Source organism: Pteronotus mesoamericanus, unplaced genomic scaffold (genome assembly GCF_021234165.1).
Source record: "Pteronotus mesoamericanus isolate MK-2021 breed Mesoamerican mustached bat unplaced genomic scaffold, CSHL_Meso_final scaffold_85, whole genome shotgun sequence".
In the NCBI taxonomy this organism is placed as follows: Eukaryota; Metazoa; Chordata; class Mammalia; order Chiroptera; family Mormoopidae; genus Pteronotus; species Pteronotus mesoamericanus.
The window spans coordinates 60462316-60481161 of NW_026555329.1; the positions used below are offsets into that span (position 1 = coordinate 60462316).

The 18846-nt window shown below is 38.5% G+C and overlaps 2 protein-coding genes across 10 annotated transcripts in view; both read right to left on the reverse strand.

Moving 5' to 3' along the window:
* CADPS2 (calcium dependent secretion activator 2) overlaps nt 1-15145 on the reverse strand; it is a 561256-nt gene extending 546111 nt beyond the window's left edge. For all 9 annotated transcript variants that reach the window (XM_054564129.1, XM_054564128.1, XM_054564130.1 and 6 more), the window contains exon 1: nt 14606-15145. In XM_054564129.1, coding sequence (XP_054420104.1) covers nt 14606-14941 — 336 coding nt within the window. In that variant the 5' untranslated portion in view covers nt 14942-15145. The remainder of the gene's footprint in view (nt 1-14605) is intronic.
* Nucleotides 15146-15232: 87 nt separating this feature from the next.
* Nucleotides 15233-18846, reverse strand: part of TAS2R16 (taste 2 receptor member 16) — a 96992-nt gene continuing 93378 nt past the window's right edge. Inside the window, exon 2 of the mRNA XM_054564209.1 lies at nt 15233-15622. Coding sequence (XP_054420184.1) covers nt 15233-15622 — 390 coding nt within the window. The remainder of the gene's footprint in view (nt 15623-18846) is intronic.

The following is an 18846-nucleotide window of genomic DNA, read 5'->3' on the forward strand; positions in this document are numbered from 1 at the left end:
TCTCACAGGACCTAGTCCTGTTCTCCTGTGGGAGATATAAAGTTGGTATCCATCAGGACTGTGTTCTTGACCCACATTCCCTGTGGACAATCATGCTAACTCCCATGGTTAATGAAAAAGGAGGGAAATGTAGTCTTCAGCCAGGTAGCCAGATGCTCAACAAAAAAGTCTATTGCTTGCGAGAAGGGGAAAACATATTGAAGTCAACTAACAGAAACAAATAAGGTTGACTATCCATATTCCAAGTAAAAGAAAGGGGAACCAGATGACTGTTTGCATGAGCTAAATCTTCCTATCCTGCCCCTTTTATAGGAAGTAACAGCTAAAGTCTAAAAAGAACGAATGAAGAAAATGGTGTGACTATCTTATATCAATTTATGAAGATTTTGACAGAATCATTTAAAACATTAATAACTAAGAGTGAAAAAAGGTTCATTCTGGGTATGTGACTGGGAATGGAGAGGAATGGGACGGGGAATAATTGCTTTTTATTGTTAATATCTGTAGGACTTGGATTTTTACCCACATAAATATATTTATTATTTTAATAAGACAGCTTAAATATTTTAGCATGTCATAACTGCTCATTATAATGTATCTATGAACTTAAATAACATTGAATAAATACTACCTACATTCTACACATACATTACCTTTTAGGCAACAACCCTATTCAAACATGAACCACTGCCACAACTTCCTAACTGGTCTTCCAGCTTCCACTCTTGTCCATTTAATCCATTCTCAAGGCTGTACTACTTTGGTGGGGGGGTGGGGGGAGGGTAGAGTAAGGGGGCTTAAATTCCATGTAACTGGTATCCCCTGGAATAGTGCAATAGAGTGGCACTATCTAATCTCAGATCAAAGAGATCTTTTCAGAATATTAATTAGATCACTTCTTGAACCTGCTTAAACCTTGTCAATAGCTTCCTATCACACTTAAATTCTTATCTTACCACCACCTAAAGAAAGCTAACCCTACCTCTCCAGACTCTCCATCTTCATGTGGCTTAACCCTGGCTTCACCCCACTTTTTGATTTATGTACTCCAGCATTCGTACAAGTTCTTTAAGTTTGATTGTTTCATTCGCAATTGAAATGAAAAACAGCAAAATTTAACAAGTACTCAATATAATGTAAAAAACTTGCTATTTGTACAATACTTCATGGTCTATGTCTCAATTCTACCAGCTTTGAAACCTATGCTTACCACTAGTAATTTTTATTTCACTTCTATAAAACAAAAGTACAACAAATACATATTTATGTACATATATACATTTATATAGTTTTTCCCACAGAAGGGCCTATACAAAGAACAGCACTGCTGAAGCTTAACTGTTGCATGGCAAAGTCACAATGTAATAATTCAAGATGTTCATCAGATATCAAAAAGACTGAATTCGGTATGCAAAATACAGTTTAGAAATATCGACATATGAAAAAGTCAGTTAAAATTAAAATTAAAACAAAAAAAAGCAAAAAAAAAAAACACCCCTCTTAGACAGTAGCATGGAAAGGGGGGAGCTAGGAAAGGGTAAAGGTGGGATAAATGGTGATGGAAGGAGACTTGACTCGGGGTAGTAAACAATACAATATACGGATGATGTATTACAGAACTGTACCTCTGAAACCTATATAATTTTATTAATCCATGTCACACCAATAAACTCAATTTTTAAAAAATTAAACTTAAAATGAGTTGCTAGGGTCACCAATGTTGAAGTCATCTCTATATTTCTAAATCCAATTAACATTTTCAATCCCCAAATTACTTGACCTCTCACTAGCTCTTGACATTGTTTTCTACTCCTTTTAAATAGCTCTTCCTTTAGTTTTTGTCACAGAGACCATCATCCTAGCTTTCTTCTTACATTCTGGCTGTTTTCTCCATTTCCTTTGCCAGGGCACTCATCTCTCCTGTCTTTTAAGTCCTGAAATTAAGATCAAGTCATTAAAACGTTCTCTTTGCTGGACTCTTTTCTTCAGCCACATCATTCGAGCTCATGGCTTCAACTACAAGCAATCCACATGACAATTCCCAAATTTATCTCTTGTACCCAAATCTCTCCTCTGAGCTCCAAAAAAAAAAAAATCCTTTCGATCCCTACTTATTTAAAGGACCACAGATTCAATATATCACCTGTTAGATTTCAACTTATGGCAAGATCTGTGTTGGATTAAGTTACATATCCCCATATCACTCATATCAAATACTTACAAGGGAATAAAAAGAAAGGAAGAAATAAAGTCCAAAGCCTATGATTCTAGGATACAGTGGTCAAACTATATGGAAATTCTTATGGGATCACATAAATTCTATTTTCATAACTGAATCACATAAATTCTGTTTTTCATAATTATTTGGTCATTTTGGCCTTCTCTACCTTTGTCTTTTTTGATGTATTGCTCTAACATGTAAAATCACAGTAGCCTTAGTTGAAGCAGGGAATGGTAGAAAAAGAAATTGCTTCATCTCAGTCTCCCTACTGCCTGAGAATATATGCAGTCCTTTACTTAAGAAAACCGAACTTCATGAAATGTAGGCATGGTTGTCTTTGTTTCTGATGATATTCAGCACTTTGTAAGCCTTTTGGCTAAGGCAGTATTTTGAGTTTTACATAATTTCTAAAGGACCAAATTAAAATAAAATCCTCATCTCTTTAAATATGATTTGGAATATATTTTCCCAAATTTGTTGAAGTAGTAAGAATATAGGTTTCATGGCAGAATTTAATTTTTCCCAGCTCCCCAAAAAATAAATATACATATATATGCACAGATCATAATAGTATGTTAAAAGGTAACCACACTACAGACTAAATATAAAATTAAAACACATTTTTCAGAAGAATGTCCACTAACTTCATAATCCATGAAGAAAACTGGACGCATGGCCTCATAAAACACATGTGCTATGCCCAGTGAATCAAAACAGTAAGACAACTATGAGGAAGCACAGGAGGATTTATAACATGTCACTCTACCTGTCCCAAGCTCCAGGGTAAAAAGGGCTGAAATACCATATAGCAAAGACAAAACAAACAAAGGAGACAGTGAACAAAATGGAAAACAGTGAGATTAAACATATCTACAATGACCAGTAAAATGTTTAAAACTCTTATTAAAAACAAGGCAAAAATTGTTGAATAATTTTCTGAATAAAAAAAACCAAAATGTGTTTATTCATACATATATGTACAGAAATGTATGTCTACATAGTTGTTTATATGTGAATATATAGGTGAACATGAGTATAGGTCTGTATGTATTTTAGATAACTATCAATGTCTCTGAAAACTCCCCTAAAGTAGTTTCAATATAAAAATTGGACAAACTAAAATACTTGTCTAACACACACACTCCCTAAATAATAGATCAAAGGCTATTACTCTTCACTGATTATAAGTACAGTATATGCTTAGGAATCTTCCTACTATTTAGAACTTGGCATCAAAATTTATGAGTTAAATACTTCTAGAAACACAAAAGAAATTAAAAATGCATACAATTATAGTAGGATAATTTAGCTTTTGATAAAGACACAAAAATGAGACAGAAATGAATACTATATTAATGCTAATTTGATTTTTTATCAAAATTTTCATTCTAAAGTCAGAATATAATTTTTTATGTAAACTTAATTACATACTACAATGAAATAGTTCTGTGAACCATACTCTGTCAACATAAAATTAGAAATCTATTACTGAAGAGGAAACTATTTAAACACTTGAAATAAATTAACCTTCTGATTAATGATGTAAATACTGATTCAAGGGGAAAATAAAATCAGAAATAACAGTTTAGCAAAAAAAATAATAATAATCTCATAATGTAACATACAGACTGATGCCGAACTGCATCTAGACATAAGCTCATTGCTTTGTATACTTTTCTTATTACAAAGCAGAAAATAATCATCATAATTAAGAAGACAGATAAATGCACTACTTCCTATGTCTCCCCTTATTCAGGCCATTAAAGAGAAAAGGGAAACAAGAAAAAATAAAAACAATTTATAAAGCAACAAAATGTATAAAGTTAACAGGTATAGTTGTAAAACAAGAATATCTGGAATATCTAGTGAATTTTTTAAACATAAAAAATTCTGAAAAATTCAGAAGCTAAAATCTGAAATAAGACAAAATTAACAAAAAAATATTGAGAAGTAACAAAAGTGTCCAACACTGTGTTAATACAACTGAAAATCTAGAAATGGCAAATCTTCTGAAATCGTGCAATTGTATTTGAATCTGGAATAAAAAGGGAATCTAGTAGGCTAAGGGAAATAAATCTAAAATAGGCTCTGCATGTAGTTAATTTCATGAGTGAATTTTTCCAAAAATCCAAGTGTACTCTTTTAAGCATTTTTTTTACATAATTAAACTGTTCTAGAGCACCAATAAAGTTAAAATGTTTCTCACTTAACACTCTTCCTAAAACCTAACCTGTGCCAATGACTGCCTCCAAATGATAAGACATTTCCCTTATAAATACAGGTATAAAAATAAAAAAGTAAAAGTATAGGGAACTCAGAATCAAAGGTGTATAAAAACCAACCGACTACAATCAGGTAAGAATTACCCTAGAAATGCAAATATGGATTAATAGGAAACCTAGCATTCTAATATGTCACAGCAGTAAAATAAAACTAGGCAATCACTTCAATCAATACAAAAAAAAATGATAATATTCAAACACTGCAGATACTTTTTATCCTCTTAACATAATAAAATTATTTAAACAAGAAAACCTATCCGAAAATACAAACCAACAACATATTCACTGTTGGAATACCAAAAGCACTCCCAGTAAAGCCTGGAGCAATACAAATGTACTGGCAACAGGCACAAACATTATTCTGGACATTCTTACAAATACGGTGACAAGTGAAAGAGAAGAGACACAGTTACAGAACAGGACCTGGCAAAAGTCATCACTATGGGCATATGATTCAACCTCCTACCTAGGAAATCTAGAGGTACTAATTACAAAAACAATCAGCATATAGTAATATGCTCAGTTATAACACAGAAGTCAAAGAATTTTGCACTAACCCATCACAATAGATAAAAAGTCACAATAACAAAAATGGTAAAATGCTTAAAAATAACTTTCCTTATAAGTACAAGGGATCTACATAATGAAAACTACGAAACATCACAAAGACGTAAGAGGCTTGACTGAATGAAGAGACAGGCTACATTCCTAAAAGACTGAACACAGTAAACACAATCATCGTTTCCCTCACAGTCTTAATTAAATGGACAAAAAAGTAGTAGCATCTAATTTGGAGCATATGCATGTAGTGGGCACATACGGAGCACTTCACATGCATCATCTCACTTAATCATAAGAATTCTATGAGATTATCCCCATTTTACAAATGAAAATGCCTGGTCCCAGAGAAGTAAAATGCCTTGTTCACAAAATGAATGAAAACTAGAAATGAATGAGGCCCAGGCCCTCTGTGCCAAAGAGTGATTTCCTAGGCAATATGCATATTTTTAAAGAGAGAGGGGAGTAGAGAAAAATTCAAGGAATTCCTGACACAGAATTGGAGCTAATTGTATCACATATTAAAATGTATGATAAAATTAAATAAAAATTATATGGTAATGCAACAGGAAAAGAGAACTAGATTAATGAATTAGAATAGGTAACACAGAAACAGACATAAAGAGAAACGTACATACACATTATACTGTCCAGGGAAAGTCCAGCCATTGTTAATAGAATGAGAATGGTTTACGCCACATCGATGTAACCTGGCAGCCAACAGGAATGGACTGGAATGCACACGTGTGAACAATGACGACTTCATTGTATTAGTCAGTTGGGGGTGGCAGACACTACTGAGTGAGCATGTGTACTGTGTGGCCATCGCATTCAAAATGACTGAGTAGAGCAAAGAATCAGCATCAAATTTTGCATTGTTTGAACATTTCCTCCACAGAAACTATCTGGATGACTCAGAAGGCCGCAGCTATGGGCAACTGATGATCGGCAGCTTCATCACAACAACTTGCTTGCTCATGCATCACATCTCGTGCAGAGATTTTTGGCACATCAAATCACCCACGTGACTTGGCTCCCCTACAGCCCAGATATGGCATCCTGCAACTTCTGGCTTTTCCCAAAATTAAAATCACCTTTGAAAGGGAAGGGATTTCAGTCTGTTGATGAGACCCAGGAAAATACAATACGACAGGGCAGCTCATGGCAAGTGTGAGAACTGTGTGAGGTCTCAAGGTGCCTTTTGAAAGGGACTGAGGTGTCATTGTCTATGTACGATGTTTCTTGTATCTTGTATCTTCTATCTTCTTCAATAAATGTCTCTATTTTTCATATTACGTTGCTGAATACCATCCAGACAGATCTCGTATGTTATTGAACATTAGCCCATGAGAGGATTTCTGCTTGTTCTATTCTCTACTATATTCTCAGCACATTGCACAGTGCTAAACTCTCATAATAGGCACCCAAATATTTGACCAATGATTTAATGAAGAAAAGAATATGAACAATTTGGCCTTACAGCTTAGTAACGAGAGTAGAGCTTAATTAAAAATTAGGCTGCAAGAACTGCATGGCTATGTGGGGCATAAAGTCAACTCCTTGTGTCAAAATTTAATTCCATATGGGAAATTAATTGTCCAAAGTAAAAATGAGAAACAGGTTTTTAGGATAAATGGAAGCATACTTAAAATCAAAATGAAAGGCAAACTACAGATACACCTTCCACAAAGGAATACTATCCTTACCATACTTATAAAGGGTCCACACTGATAAGTAAAACCAAAATCTCAAAAGGAAAATGGGAAAAGGATATCAGACCTTACACATAAACACATTCATCTTCATAAGCAATCAGAAAGGAGCAAATTAAATATTATCTCAGCTCTCAAATTGGCAAAGATGGTCTTTAAATTGTTTATACCCTTTACCCTACTAACATTTCACTGTAAAAATTCATCACTAACTTGAAGGTTATAAAAATATTCAAGCCATAAAGTTTATAAAGTGATGTGATAAAGTTTCAAGAAGCAAAGGACAGCATCAATGATGCTCTGCAAAGTAGAAGGCTCCCAACTTCCAAACAACCATCTACTAATGCAGTTTGAAGAAAACAGGTGCTTTACTATCTAGCTAATGTTAGAATTTTGGAAACAGCAAATAAATCAGAATATTTTTACATAAGATCTTGTTTAAACAGTTGTAATTAATTCACTTAACACAATTACTTGAGAATGCCTTCTAAATTTGACTTTTTGAAAAACCTATAAGCATTACTACTGCATACCCAAAAATCATTGCACCTGTTGGGAAACATTCTGTATAGTTTCAGGAACTGTAGGCCTGCCAACAGGCGAGAGGGCCCTAAGGCTGGAAATAATCAAGGAGGCCCTGGGAAAACAGGCCACTGAGGAGACAAAACCTGTCCCCCTCGCAGGGGCACAGCCCCTGCCTCCCTCACATCACCCTGCTTGGCCCTGTGATGGTGGTTAAAGACAGATAAGCTCTCTCATGAGGAGGGACAACCTAAGACAGACATGGCTGGTATGGGCAGGAGACAAGGACTTGGGGGACATGGAGAAAGGGCAAAAAGGATCACACTCCTCGGCTCAGCTTAGATATGGCTGGAGTCCTCATCCAATCTCAAAGAAGTCTCCTTATCTTTTGGCTTCTCTGCCCTGCCCACCTGGCTCAGACTTGAAACAATACTAAAGGCGGGTAGAATCCTGAACTGGATCAGGCAGTTCCCAGGGGGAAATCAGGCCTAGAAGTAAGTTCCTTGAAGCATGCTTTGTTCTTCCCTCTAAAGCTATGATAACTGACTCACACTGGGAAGGAGATTTGCATTATTCATTGATCCTGATCTGTGGCAGAACTCTGTGTTCCTCCGTTATCCATAATCTCTATTTGTTTTCTGTAAACATAGCCTTTTGACATTGATGAGCTCTGGTGTATACCCCTGTGCATATTGTTCTCAATAAGCCTTTGGACATGGGGGCTCCGGGCTTCCTCCACTAGAGGGAAGAGCTATGTCCCCTCTCCTGGCAGACAGAGAAGTGTTTGCGATGACTCGTGTTTATTCCCCACATCCATGACAACCCCAGGACAGGCTCTGTGGGATTCAGAGCCTCACTCCCTCCTTAGCTGGCTCCAGACAATTACCCTCGGATCCAGGAGCGCCTCACATGGTGCCTCCCCTCAGCATGCACCCACTTAATTATCTTGGAAGGCGTTTGTGAAATTTACTCATCAGTTAGACATTACTCAGTGCTCACTCCAATTCCGATATTTCACTATGTTCTCCTTCCCAGTTCATGGTAGAATGGAAAGCAACACTCAGCTTCCCCTCAGCATCCTATGTTTTCTGTTAATAATGTAGTAATCTATGGTTTTATAAGTTACACAATCACTAATGTAATTTAATCACCTCCAGCATATCACCTAACTGAAGACTTTTTAAAAGCCTAAATATGCACTGGACTCTCACTGCATTGACTCTATGAAGGTTAAATTATTTTTTAAATTATTTTTTTCTTTTCAATTATAGTTGACATTCAATATTATATTAGTTTCAGGTGTACAGCATAGCAGTTAGATATTTATATAACTAAATGATTCCTACCCATAAGTCTAGTATCCATCTGACACCATACTTAGTTATTACATGACTGAGACCATATTTAGTTATTACAATATTATTGACTACAGTAATATTAACTATATTCCCTAGCTATACTTTATATCCCCATTGCTACTTTGTAACTGCCAATTTGTACTTCTTAATCCCATCATCTTTTTCACCCAGCTGCTGCAAATGCCCCACCCCCTCAATTCTGGCAACCATCCTCTTGTTCCCTGTATGTAAGAGTCTGTTGTTTGTTTTTTTAAGATTAGACATAAGTGAAATCATATGGTTATTTGTCTTTTTCTGCCTTATCTCACTTAACATAATAACTCGTAGGTCCCTCCACATTGTTGCAAACAGTAAGATTTTGTTCTTGTTTATGGCCAACTAATATTCCAATACACACACCCACACAAGAGAGATCAAAAAATGCAATTTATTTATCAAAAATAATATACTTATCCTTACATGTTTATACTTCAGTCACCTTCAAAGTACTCTCCATTTAATGCAATACACCTATTGAGATTTTTTCCTACTGCTCACAACAGTTTTTGAACTCATCAATTTTGGTGCCTTTTAGTGCTTCTGCTGTTTTTTTATTTCACCTCTTCTACATTGGCAAAATATTTCCCTTTGAGGACTTTTTCATACAGGGAAACAGTAACAACCAAAAAAAAAATCACTCAGGGCAAAATAAGGACAGTGGGGAGCACCAGGGTTATGCTGTTTATGGTCAAGTGTACTCGTCAATAACCGATCATGAAATGGGAAAATACTTTGAAAGTCTTCCAAAAAATTTCACTGAAAACAAACACAGCCTCTCACATCAGCTGGCACACTGATACAGATGGGTTCCTAGAACACTTACCTAGTGAGGGAAGCCTGTACTGCAAGGCTACAAGGAGCCCAGACTCCAGAAGATAATTCCTGGTTTTTGGGGGTCTCCCCTCATTATATTCACATATACACACATACCACATCTTCTTTATCCAGTCATCTACTAATGGACACTTTGGCTGCTTCCATATCTTCACTTTTGTAAATAATGCTGCAATGGACAAAGGGATGCATATATCTTTTTTAATTAGTATTTTGGATGTCTCTGGATAAATAGCCAGAATTGTAATTGCTGGGTAAATTTTTGAAAAACCTCCATACTGTTTTCCATTTTGATTTTATTCTTACATGTGATGTGTGAAAGTTTCATTTTTGCATATATCCAGTTTCCCCAATGCCATTTATTGAAGAGACTGTTTACCCCAATATATATGCTCTCCTCCTTTTTCATAGATTAATTGGCCACATAGGAATGGGTGTTTTTTTTTTCCTGGGCTGTCTATTCTGTTCTATTGATCTGTGTGTCTATTTTTATGCCAGTACCATGCTGTTTTGATTATTACAGCGTTGTAATATAATCTGATGTCAGGTATCACGATACTTCCCTACCTTGTTCTTTTTCAAGATCACTGTGGCTATGTGGGGTCTTTAGTGGTTCCTAGAAAGATGTGGGGGAGAGGGCGGGTTCCATATTAGAGCATCCCTAGTGCCTTTTCCTTTAGTATGAAATATGGCTTAATTACTCAAAAATCTTAATAATTATTGCAAGTACTTTCACCTTGTCTAGGTGAAAATAAGCCATTTCCCAGTAGTTCCCTCTAAAACAATGGTTCTCAACCTTGGTTGTACATCGGAATCAGCTGTGAAGCTTTAAGACTACCTAGAGATTGATTTAATTAGTCTGGGGTACAACCTGGATAATGAGATTGTTTTAAAGTTCCCTAAGGTGTTTCTAATGTACAGCTAAGGATAAGAATCATGGGTGTTTTTTCAGAAAAGAAATCATATCCAAATCCTTAGCTAACTTAAACAGTGTTCATAAAATGAAACATTGTAAATTTAAGACAATAGTTCCATAATTTGTAGCTAATTTTACACACACACACACACACACACACACACACACACACACACACGCAGCTCTTTCCCCTGAGCTGAGAGAGCACCTAAGCAGTCAGGAGGGTTTTTTTTTTTAAGTCAGAAAGGACTACCATTTCCAAAGAGGGTTAGAACTGTCCACTTTACTGTAGTATTAACACTCAGATGTGAGAGTTATAGGCAAGAGCCCACTGTGAATTATTTCACCCAATACTATTTCCCCACAATGCTCTCTTCCTGAATAATTTTACCAATGGAGCTTACCTCCCCATCATCTGCAATTGCACATGATTATTTGTATACATTACTTGAATTTAGAATGAACAAGAAACACTGTGAATCAGTGTGAGTGGTTAGATAAAAGGTTAACAAGGCACAATTTAATGCGGTTACAGTGACAAGGTACATACTGTAGTAACACAAAGAACACGAGTATATGAAACATATGAAAAGTTATTAGGCACCATTTTAATCTTTTTAATCCTCTCTTCATTATTTCCAGTTTAAAAAATAGTTGGCTCCTTCTCAACATCTCACTTTAACTTAATAAAAACAAATGAACAGAGCAACCTACAGACTCCTGGCTAACCAAAAGTATAAGCACTTAAAGTCACGCACATGTGAAAGACAGTTATAATTTGAGAATTGTAGTCTGTAAACCCACGTCTATGTGCGTGAATGTACTAAACGTCTTCTGTGGTGGTCATTATGTTTGTCATTCTCCCCACCTTCTAACCACCATGAACCCCTTTTATTACTTTTTTCCTCCAGGGCCCCAATGTTTCCCCCAAGGCTCAGCAAACAAACTGCCTTGCTTTATCTGTGTCATTGTTCTCCCTTTTCAACAGATTCCACCGTGAACCAATGATATCGAATCACCCAAGTTCATCATTACTGCTATTAGTTAACACTGTGATGGTGCAAAAATAATCAACGTAAATAAGTATCAGAAGCTTAAGAACTATTCACCGATAAAGTTATTTTGCTATTGGTGGTTTACGTCATATTTTTATTATGTATGTTCACTTACATGGTGTGACCACCTGATACAGAGCCTTATCAGTGTCTGGTCCACACTACCACCCACCCCCACCCCCAGAATTTTCTATAAAGTCATCAGTAGTCATCATCAGAGGGCTGAACTGGCATAGGCTGACAAATGCTATTCCTCAGAGTTGAAATTTTCTAGCCAAAAATCAAAGACAGACATGTTTTAGTCAACTGTAAGTGTAATGCTACTAAACTTTTCGGAAAAGTTTAGTAGCAACTCACGGATAAACCCTTGACTAGCTTTGTCGACCATTTAATTCACCATGTGACAAAGAACAACACTGGCTCGTCAGAGCCACTCACCAGTCCTAGCAGTCAGAGGGCTCTGACTGGCAAGGCAAGGCTCCTATCTCTGGGATTAATCTTCTGCATTGTAACAGGAGGACCCTTTCAGATCCCAACTTCAGAGTTTCTAAATTTTCAAAGTTGAAAGAAATAGCACCACATATTTCAATGACAAAAATTTAAGCTATTAAATCCCTTTACAAGATGTCTAACTACTTGAGGAAAGAATAAAAATATAATACATGGTGATTTTGCAATTATCCTGTTATTTTCTCTGTATAACCCAACTGAATAATTTGATGCACATTTCTTGTGCATCAAATTCACAAGAATATTCACAAGAATATAGTTAATTCCCATTTTGATTTTCTCTAGGAGGAAATCTATCAAAAGCTGCCCCAGCTCCCCTTAGCAAGCCACATGTTTAAAAAAAAAATGCATAAGGCCTTTTGAATAAGTTTGAATAAAGGAACTACTAGGTTGCATGGGGTCTCACCCATAATTTAAAAATTCACAAAAGTTAATATGACAGCACTCAGTGCTCTCAACATTTAAAAAAATTTCCAAGCATTCCAAATATTTTTTTCACAGAACATATGCAGCAGTATTGGGAATGCACCTGTTTGCTAGCTCAAATTCTGGAGAAACATACATTCTATAGGTATGCCTTGTTTTACTGCCCTCAATGTTAAAATGTTTTATTGAGCTTTGCAGAATTCTTGGGGTGTTTTGTTTTGTTTTGTTTCTTTATACACAAACTGAAAGCAAGTCCCTCCACTAGCAAAAAAATTACGATTTACTTTATTGCTGTGGTCTGGAAGGAAACCTGCAGTATCTCTGAGGTTGCCTGTAATTGAACAGGAGAAGCCGAGGGATTTGCCCTATTTTAAGAAGCAATGGTGAGCTTGTTTCATTAACAAAATGCAACAAGTATGTACAGTATAAATCAGCTACTAATAAGTGATTTGTTGCAAAAAAATATTTTCAAAAGGTAATATTCCAAACAGGAACTGCATCTGAATGTTACCACACATTGTTTTTAAGACTTTAACATACTAAATAAGCTTAAATGCAACATGAGTAAAATAAACCTGAATGATATTCATAAATTTTTATGACTGCCTATCACAACATGTTAAAAATTACACTTAGTTTAAGAATGACTACTGAAATTGAAAGTCACCTGACCTACTGCGTTGGGAAGAGGTAGCGGGTGACTGCAATGCAACTCCTCCAAAGTGACAGATGAGAAAGTATGGTACTCACCTACGAGTGGATGGAAGGTTCACAAAAGTCCCGGGGGGCGGGGCGGGGGGCACTCAAAACTGACCTGCGGAATGGTGTCTTCAACCATGCCAACTGGTGTGGGATTAGGAAATGCTACTCTGATACATTTCTCTCCTCCAAAATAAGAGGTCTGTGCAGAGGATCCCTACGTCTTTTCCAACTCTGGTGCATTTTGTGATTCTGAATTACTGAGAAGGTTAGGTACCTGAAGGATCTGTGTAATTAACTACCTACCAGCTGAGAGAATCACCCTATAAGCTTCCCTGAGAGTGAATTCTTCAAAACAGCTTAGTTTAAGCCTGTTTGAAGAGGATGGGTATATGGTGGTAGGAGGGCGTTGGGAAGACTGCATTTACTCTGAACTACAGGTTTTCAAAATTCAGTTCAAAAGCTCTCCAAATTTCTAAGAAATGCCTCACATGCTTAAGTTCATACTTCGGGAAACTAATAACATCTGTGCATAGAGGCATGGCTTGGAAAAATTACAATCTCTCTGGGTCTCCACCTCTTGTCCCAAACCAAGGGGTTTGTTACAGATTTCTACTGAACTTTCTAGGTTAGCATTGTACTTAAAAAAGGTCCCTAGACCGTTTTTGTTGAAAACACCCAGTTAGGCCCATTTCAGTCATTACTTCTGTCCGCTGCTGAACCTTAAACCCCTTAGGTCTTGTCTTCCAACTAAAGTTGGCACACACTGCACCTGAAACAAACTCCTCGCCTCTTCAGGGGAGAAAAAACATTTGTTTTGAAGTGGTTATGCACCAATCCTTTATTTCTATCAGTAGTGCGTTTCATTGGGCCAGCCCTCACCAGAACTACTAATTTACAGCACTTCTACAAAGCTGCATACCTTCTGCAGCATTTAGATTTGATATCCTAGTTATTAAGCAGTACGGAAAACTTGTCAATTTCACTTTGTTTTTTATTCACCGAGGAACATTTCCACCCCTTCGCCTTAGTGAAGACTTCCCAATTGGAAGTATCCCGATTCTACTTGTTTTATCTGGATACACGCTGATTCAGACCCACGACAAAGTCCAGCTCCAGCTCGGCTAGGTGAACAGGATGCGCCACTGCCTTTAGAAATTAAAGTTGACGGGAGCTACGCTCTAACCCGACCAGAGCCAATCCCGCCCGCGGGGTGCACCGACGGCCTGGGTCTCACGTGTGCCAAGGACACAGGTTCCAGCAAGCGGGGGTGAACACATGTCCGCTGCAACCCCATACCCAGGGGGTTGAAACACTGCCCTCCCCGCAAAGGTTCACTTACCCTCAAAGACTAACAAAAATAATGCGTCCTGCGCTAATTAGAGGGACAGCGAAGGTCCCCAGAGCTCTCCCGTGAGAAAACCCCGGGGAGAAACAAGTGGGAGGAGGCGCGCGGTCCTGCAACCAACTCACCTTCTGTTGCCTCCGGGCCATGTCTGTGGGCTGTTTGGCGTTGAAGGGGTACGCGATGCATCTCACAACGAAGACGTAAAGCTGCAGGCGGATCCTCCGATCTTGCTCCTCGTCCAGCTGCCGTTCGGGCTCATCTCGCCCCTCGCTGATCACCGAGGGGCTCGGGCTCCTGGGTCTGGCCGCGCCGCTGCCCGCGCGCCCCGGCGCGTCCCGCCGCCCTTCCCGAGCCGGCGCTGGCTGCGCTCGCTGGGAACCGCCAGCCGCCACCAGTACATCGCGGGTCTCCTCTTCTAGCCCCTCATCCGACTCCTCTTCGCTGGATGAAGGGTCCAGCATGGTGCTCGGGCCGCCCCGCCGCTCGGCCCCCACCCCCGGGTGCCTCAGCCGCGGCAGCTGCACCCGCGAGTCTGAGGGAGCCGCACGGCTTCCAGCAGCGGCCACAGAACGAAAGGGAAACTGCCCAGGGCTTTCCGGACACGTCGAGTTAGATATAGGAGTGTTTCCTACCACCAGGGCCAAAGGGGCGGGCAGGCGCCGGGAGGAGGACGTGGATGAGGAGAGGGGAGCCGCTGGGATTAAATAGGCGGAGTTACCGTTGGGGGTGAGCCCGAGAGCCTCGTGAATTAATCAGGCCAGCCCTGGGCCCGCCCACCCCGCGGTCCAGCACGCCGGACCGCCGGGCGGAGACCGGCCGAACGCAGGTGGGGAACCTGTGGCGCCTACAACAAGCAACACGTGGAATGGAATTTTGAGGAGCGGGCGCGGGGCGCGGAGTGCGCGTGCGCGCGCTGCTGCGCCGCGGGACCGGTTGCAAGGGTGCCGGAGGGTGCAGTTTGCCAAGGCGGGAAGCAACTGAACACGCTGGCTCTGTAGTCGCCCATCTAGGGGTGCTTGGACTGCCGTGATCACCCAACCTCTATCCTCTTTTTTTTCTCGCAAGATTCCTGAGGGGTGGGAGATTGGCTCCCACCACCCCCCAGATGAGCGGGGTCCCCAGAACCTCTCTCGGACCCGAACCTAATACCAGGGTTGAACTCCCGCACGGAAAAGTGGGGCCAGAGCCGTTCACCTCCAAATAACATTGGGAAGAGACTTTGAAAAGTCTGTCGCTCTGCTCTGCTGCTGTTTGAAGATGAAGTTCAAATTATAGAAGTCAGAGGAATGTTCTTGGGAAAAAACAAAACGAAAAGCAAAACGCTCGAGGCTTTTTTTTTTTTTTTAACTGTTTTTATTCCTGTGGACTCAGGAAGCAAGATAGATTTTATGCGTACGAAATGGCACACTGATTCAGCGCCCATATAACTCGATTATTTTCTGGGTTGGGATGTTGTTGACCCAAGACAGGTGGTGTAGTGTAGACATTTATTCAGCAAATATTTGAGTGCACTCCCAGGGTCCAGCACTGTTAAGTAGTTTGACTAGCCCGCGACGCACTGAGGCACACAGCACTTGGTCACTGTTGGCTCTGGCCTCAAGTGGGCGTCTGATACCGTAAGTCTGCCTCACCTGCCAAGATTTCTCACTCCCAACGTTGGAACCACCCAGGAGTTTCTGTGATTTTGTTTCTGGTGTTCTTAATCCGGACAGAGTGGGGAGATCGGGAACACAGTGCATTCAACACACGGTGCAGTGTGCAGTGGCCAAACTGGCAGGGAGGTGATAAAGCTCAATGGAAGTAGTACCAAGCAGACAAAATTACTGACTCTGAGCTTGTCTATCCCGTGGCCAAATAACAATTTGAGCTTTTCCGAACCACTTTCACAGTTAGGTAAACAATAAAGCAGCTTTCCTGCTGCACTTAGTGACATTTTCCCTAGATGGGGTAGAAAGGCAAAAGGCATTTTAACTCCTTCTTGTATATTCAGGGCTTGACTCATCTCCAACTGCCATGGAATAGGAAATCTCAAACACTGATGTATTTAAAAACAATATTTCATTTCTGGCAAGGTAAACAAAGAATGGCAAGCTTATTTACATTATAGTATCTAGTGCTTATATACATAGCACTTAATAATTTGCAAAGATTTGTGAATATGCTTATATAATAATGTCACCAAAGTAATCTTTTGAGACAGGTGGTGATGACGATTACCATTTACATCCTTTGTACCACGTACTGCACTAATTCCTTTACATATTGTATATACAGTATGATTTAGTTTTCGTTCCATTGTACAGATAGGGAACCTGAGACGTAGAGAACCTTCTTTTCTTTAGAACTAACTAATGGCACGAGGACTGAACATAGGGAGTCCATTCTAGTTCCAAACAGTGGCTTTTTCTACTACAATTTGTTTAATTATATATTAGTGTATTGAATGTATGATATTTATTAAACTGATCACTAAAATAATTTAATTCTCAGGGACATAAAAGTGCAATTGAAATATAGCAGTTTTATTGCCCTTCCTTTTCTTGCCCAGGAGAGGTATATATTTTCATTTTCCTTTATTAATCAGTCAACACTACTTGGTGTGATGGCTTGTTACTCTCTTCCTATTAAAAATGGTTATCAATTTAAAAATTCCCCAAGCCTTGGGGATCCCACTGGAAAACATCTAATAATTTTTTGAATAAGATATACAGAGTTTTCTCTATGAAGATGAAAATGGTTTAAGGAGCATAAATTAAAGAAACATCCAAAAGACAACGCAGAGAATGTTTAATTATTTCATTAATTAAACACACATTGTTTAAGAAATTAACATATGTTAAAACTATGCTAGGTATATTTGGAAGAACAAGATACAGTCTCTGACCTTAATAAGTTTACAGGTTAAAGAATGACAGAAAAGCATTTATTTTTTAAAAAACAGGAAATAAATATTGGTATTGCTATCTGATGACTGTTGTAATAAACCAGGAGATAATTGTAGCACAGAGGAAAAAAACTTCATTCAGAAGAGAGTAAGGGAAGACTTCCAGGACGCTTGACATATATCTTGAAGAATGATCCAGAGCTTTTGGGGGATAAGGGCACTGTAGACAGGAGGTACTGCCTATGCAAAGTCATGAAATTATTTGCCTCATAGTACAACTGCTAGTAAACTGTTATCACTGAAGCGAAGGATACATGTGAAGATGTAGGAGATGAGACTAGAAAATAAGCAGAGGTAAATTCAGGATTGAGCAGGTCAGTGGGCAGGCACTGTGACCTTGTAATCCATGCTTTGGAGTTTAAACCATATCCTGGAGAAAATGGGGATACACATAAAGATTTAAAAGTAAGGCAAGACAAAGCATGATCTGTAACTCTTAAGAGTCAATCTAGAGCAATGCAAGGAAAGTAAAATCAGAGGCAAGATACCAAGAGATTACTAAAGAAATCTGGGAGAGAAACAATGAGAGCTTGAATTTAAAATGGGAGACAAGGCGAGAAGGAAATCTTAAGAGATGAAGAAAGGAATTAATAGGATATGTATGAGAAACTGAGAGAGTCAAAGAATATGATTCCCAGTATAAGATAACTTGACTGTTAATAGATAAAATATGGACTTCTAGAAGATAACTAGGTTTGGAGAAACACCAACTTTTGAGAAGCTTATCAGAGAGATCCTAAACTCTGTTAGAAACACAAATGTGTTACTCAAATCTAGAAAAGGGGATCATTGGCCTATTCATGGTAGTGAAGCTACAGATATAGTTGATAATGAAGTCCGGAGATCCTATATTCATAGAGAGAAAAGGGCGAATGATGGATCTCGAGGGAACGCTCTTTGCCTCTCCAATTAAGGGATGGATAGAAGAAAAGGAATGTGAAAAGAAAACATGATCATTAAAAATTAATTATGCCTTAAAAATTTCTAATTAACATTTTCAATTTTGCACATGCCCTACTGTTCTTGCCAAATTTCTACAAGCAATATTAAGTTTTCAGGTAATTATAACATCAGTTGATGCTCTGGGATAATTGAATAAATGATGCCCAATGTAAGATTGTGATTGGTTTGTACCATTTCATAAATACATGAAACACACTGGAATTTAGTCAATGATTCATTGTTACTTTTGTGAAGGTGAGCATAAAAACAAATCGAAGTTATACTGCTTTTTAATGAAACTCCTCTAAATGCTAAAAAAAAAAATGGATGCACAGTAATAAAATAGAATATAAATGTGTTTTGGCAATGATACTTAAGAAAACAGGTGTGTGACCTGAATAGCTGTAGGTGGTCTGTTTTCCGGTTGAGAATTGATTTGTGCATTTGACCTGAAAGGGAGGTATTAACTCTTTCAAGTCA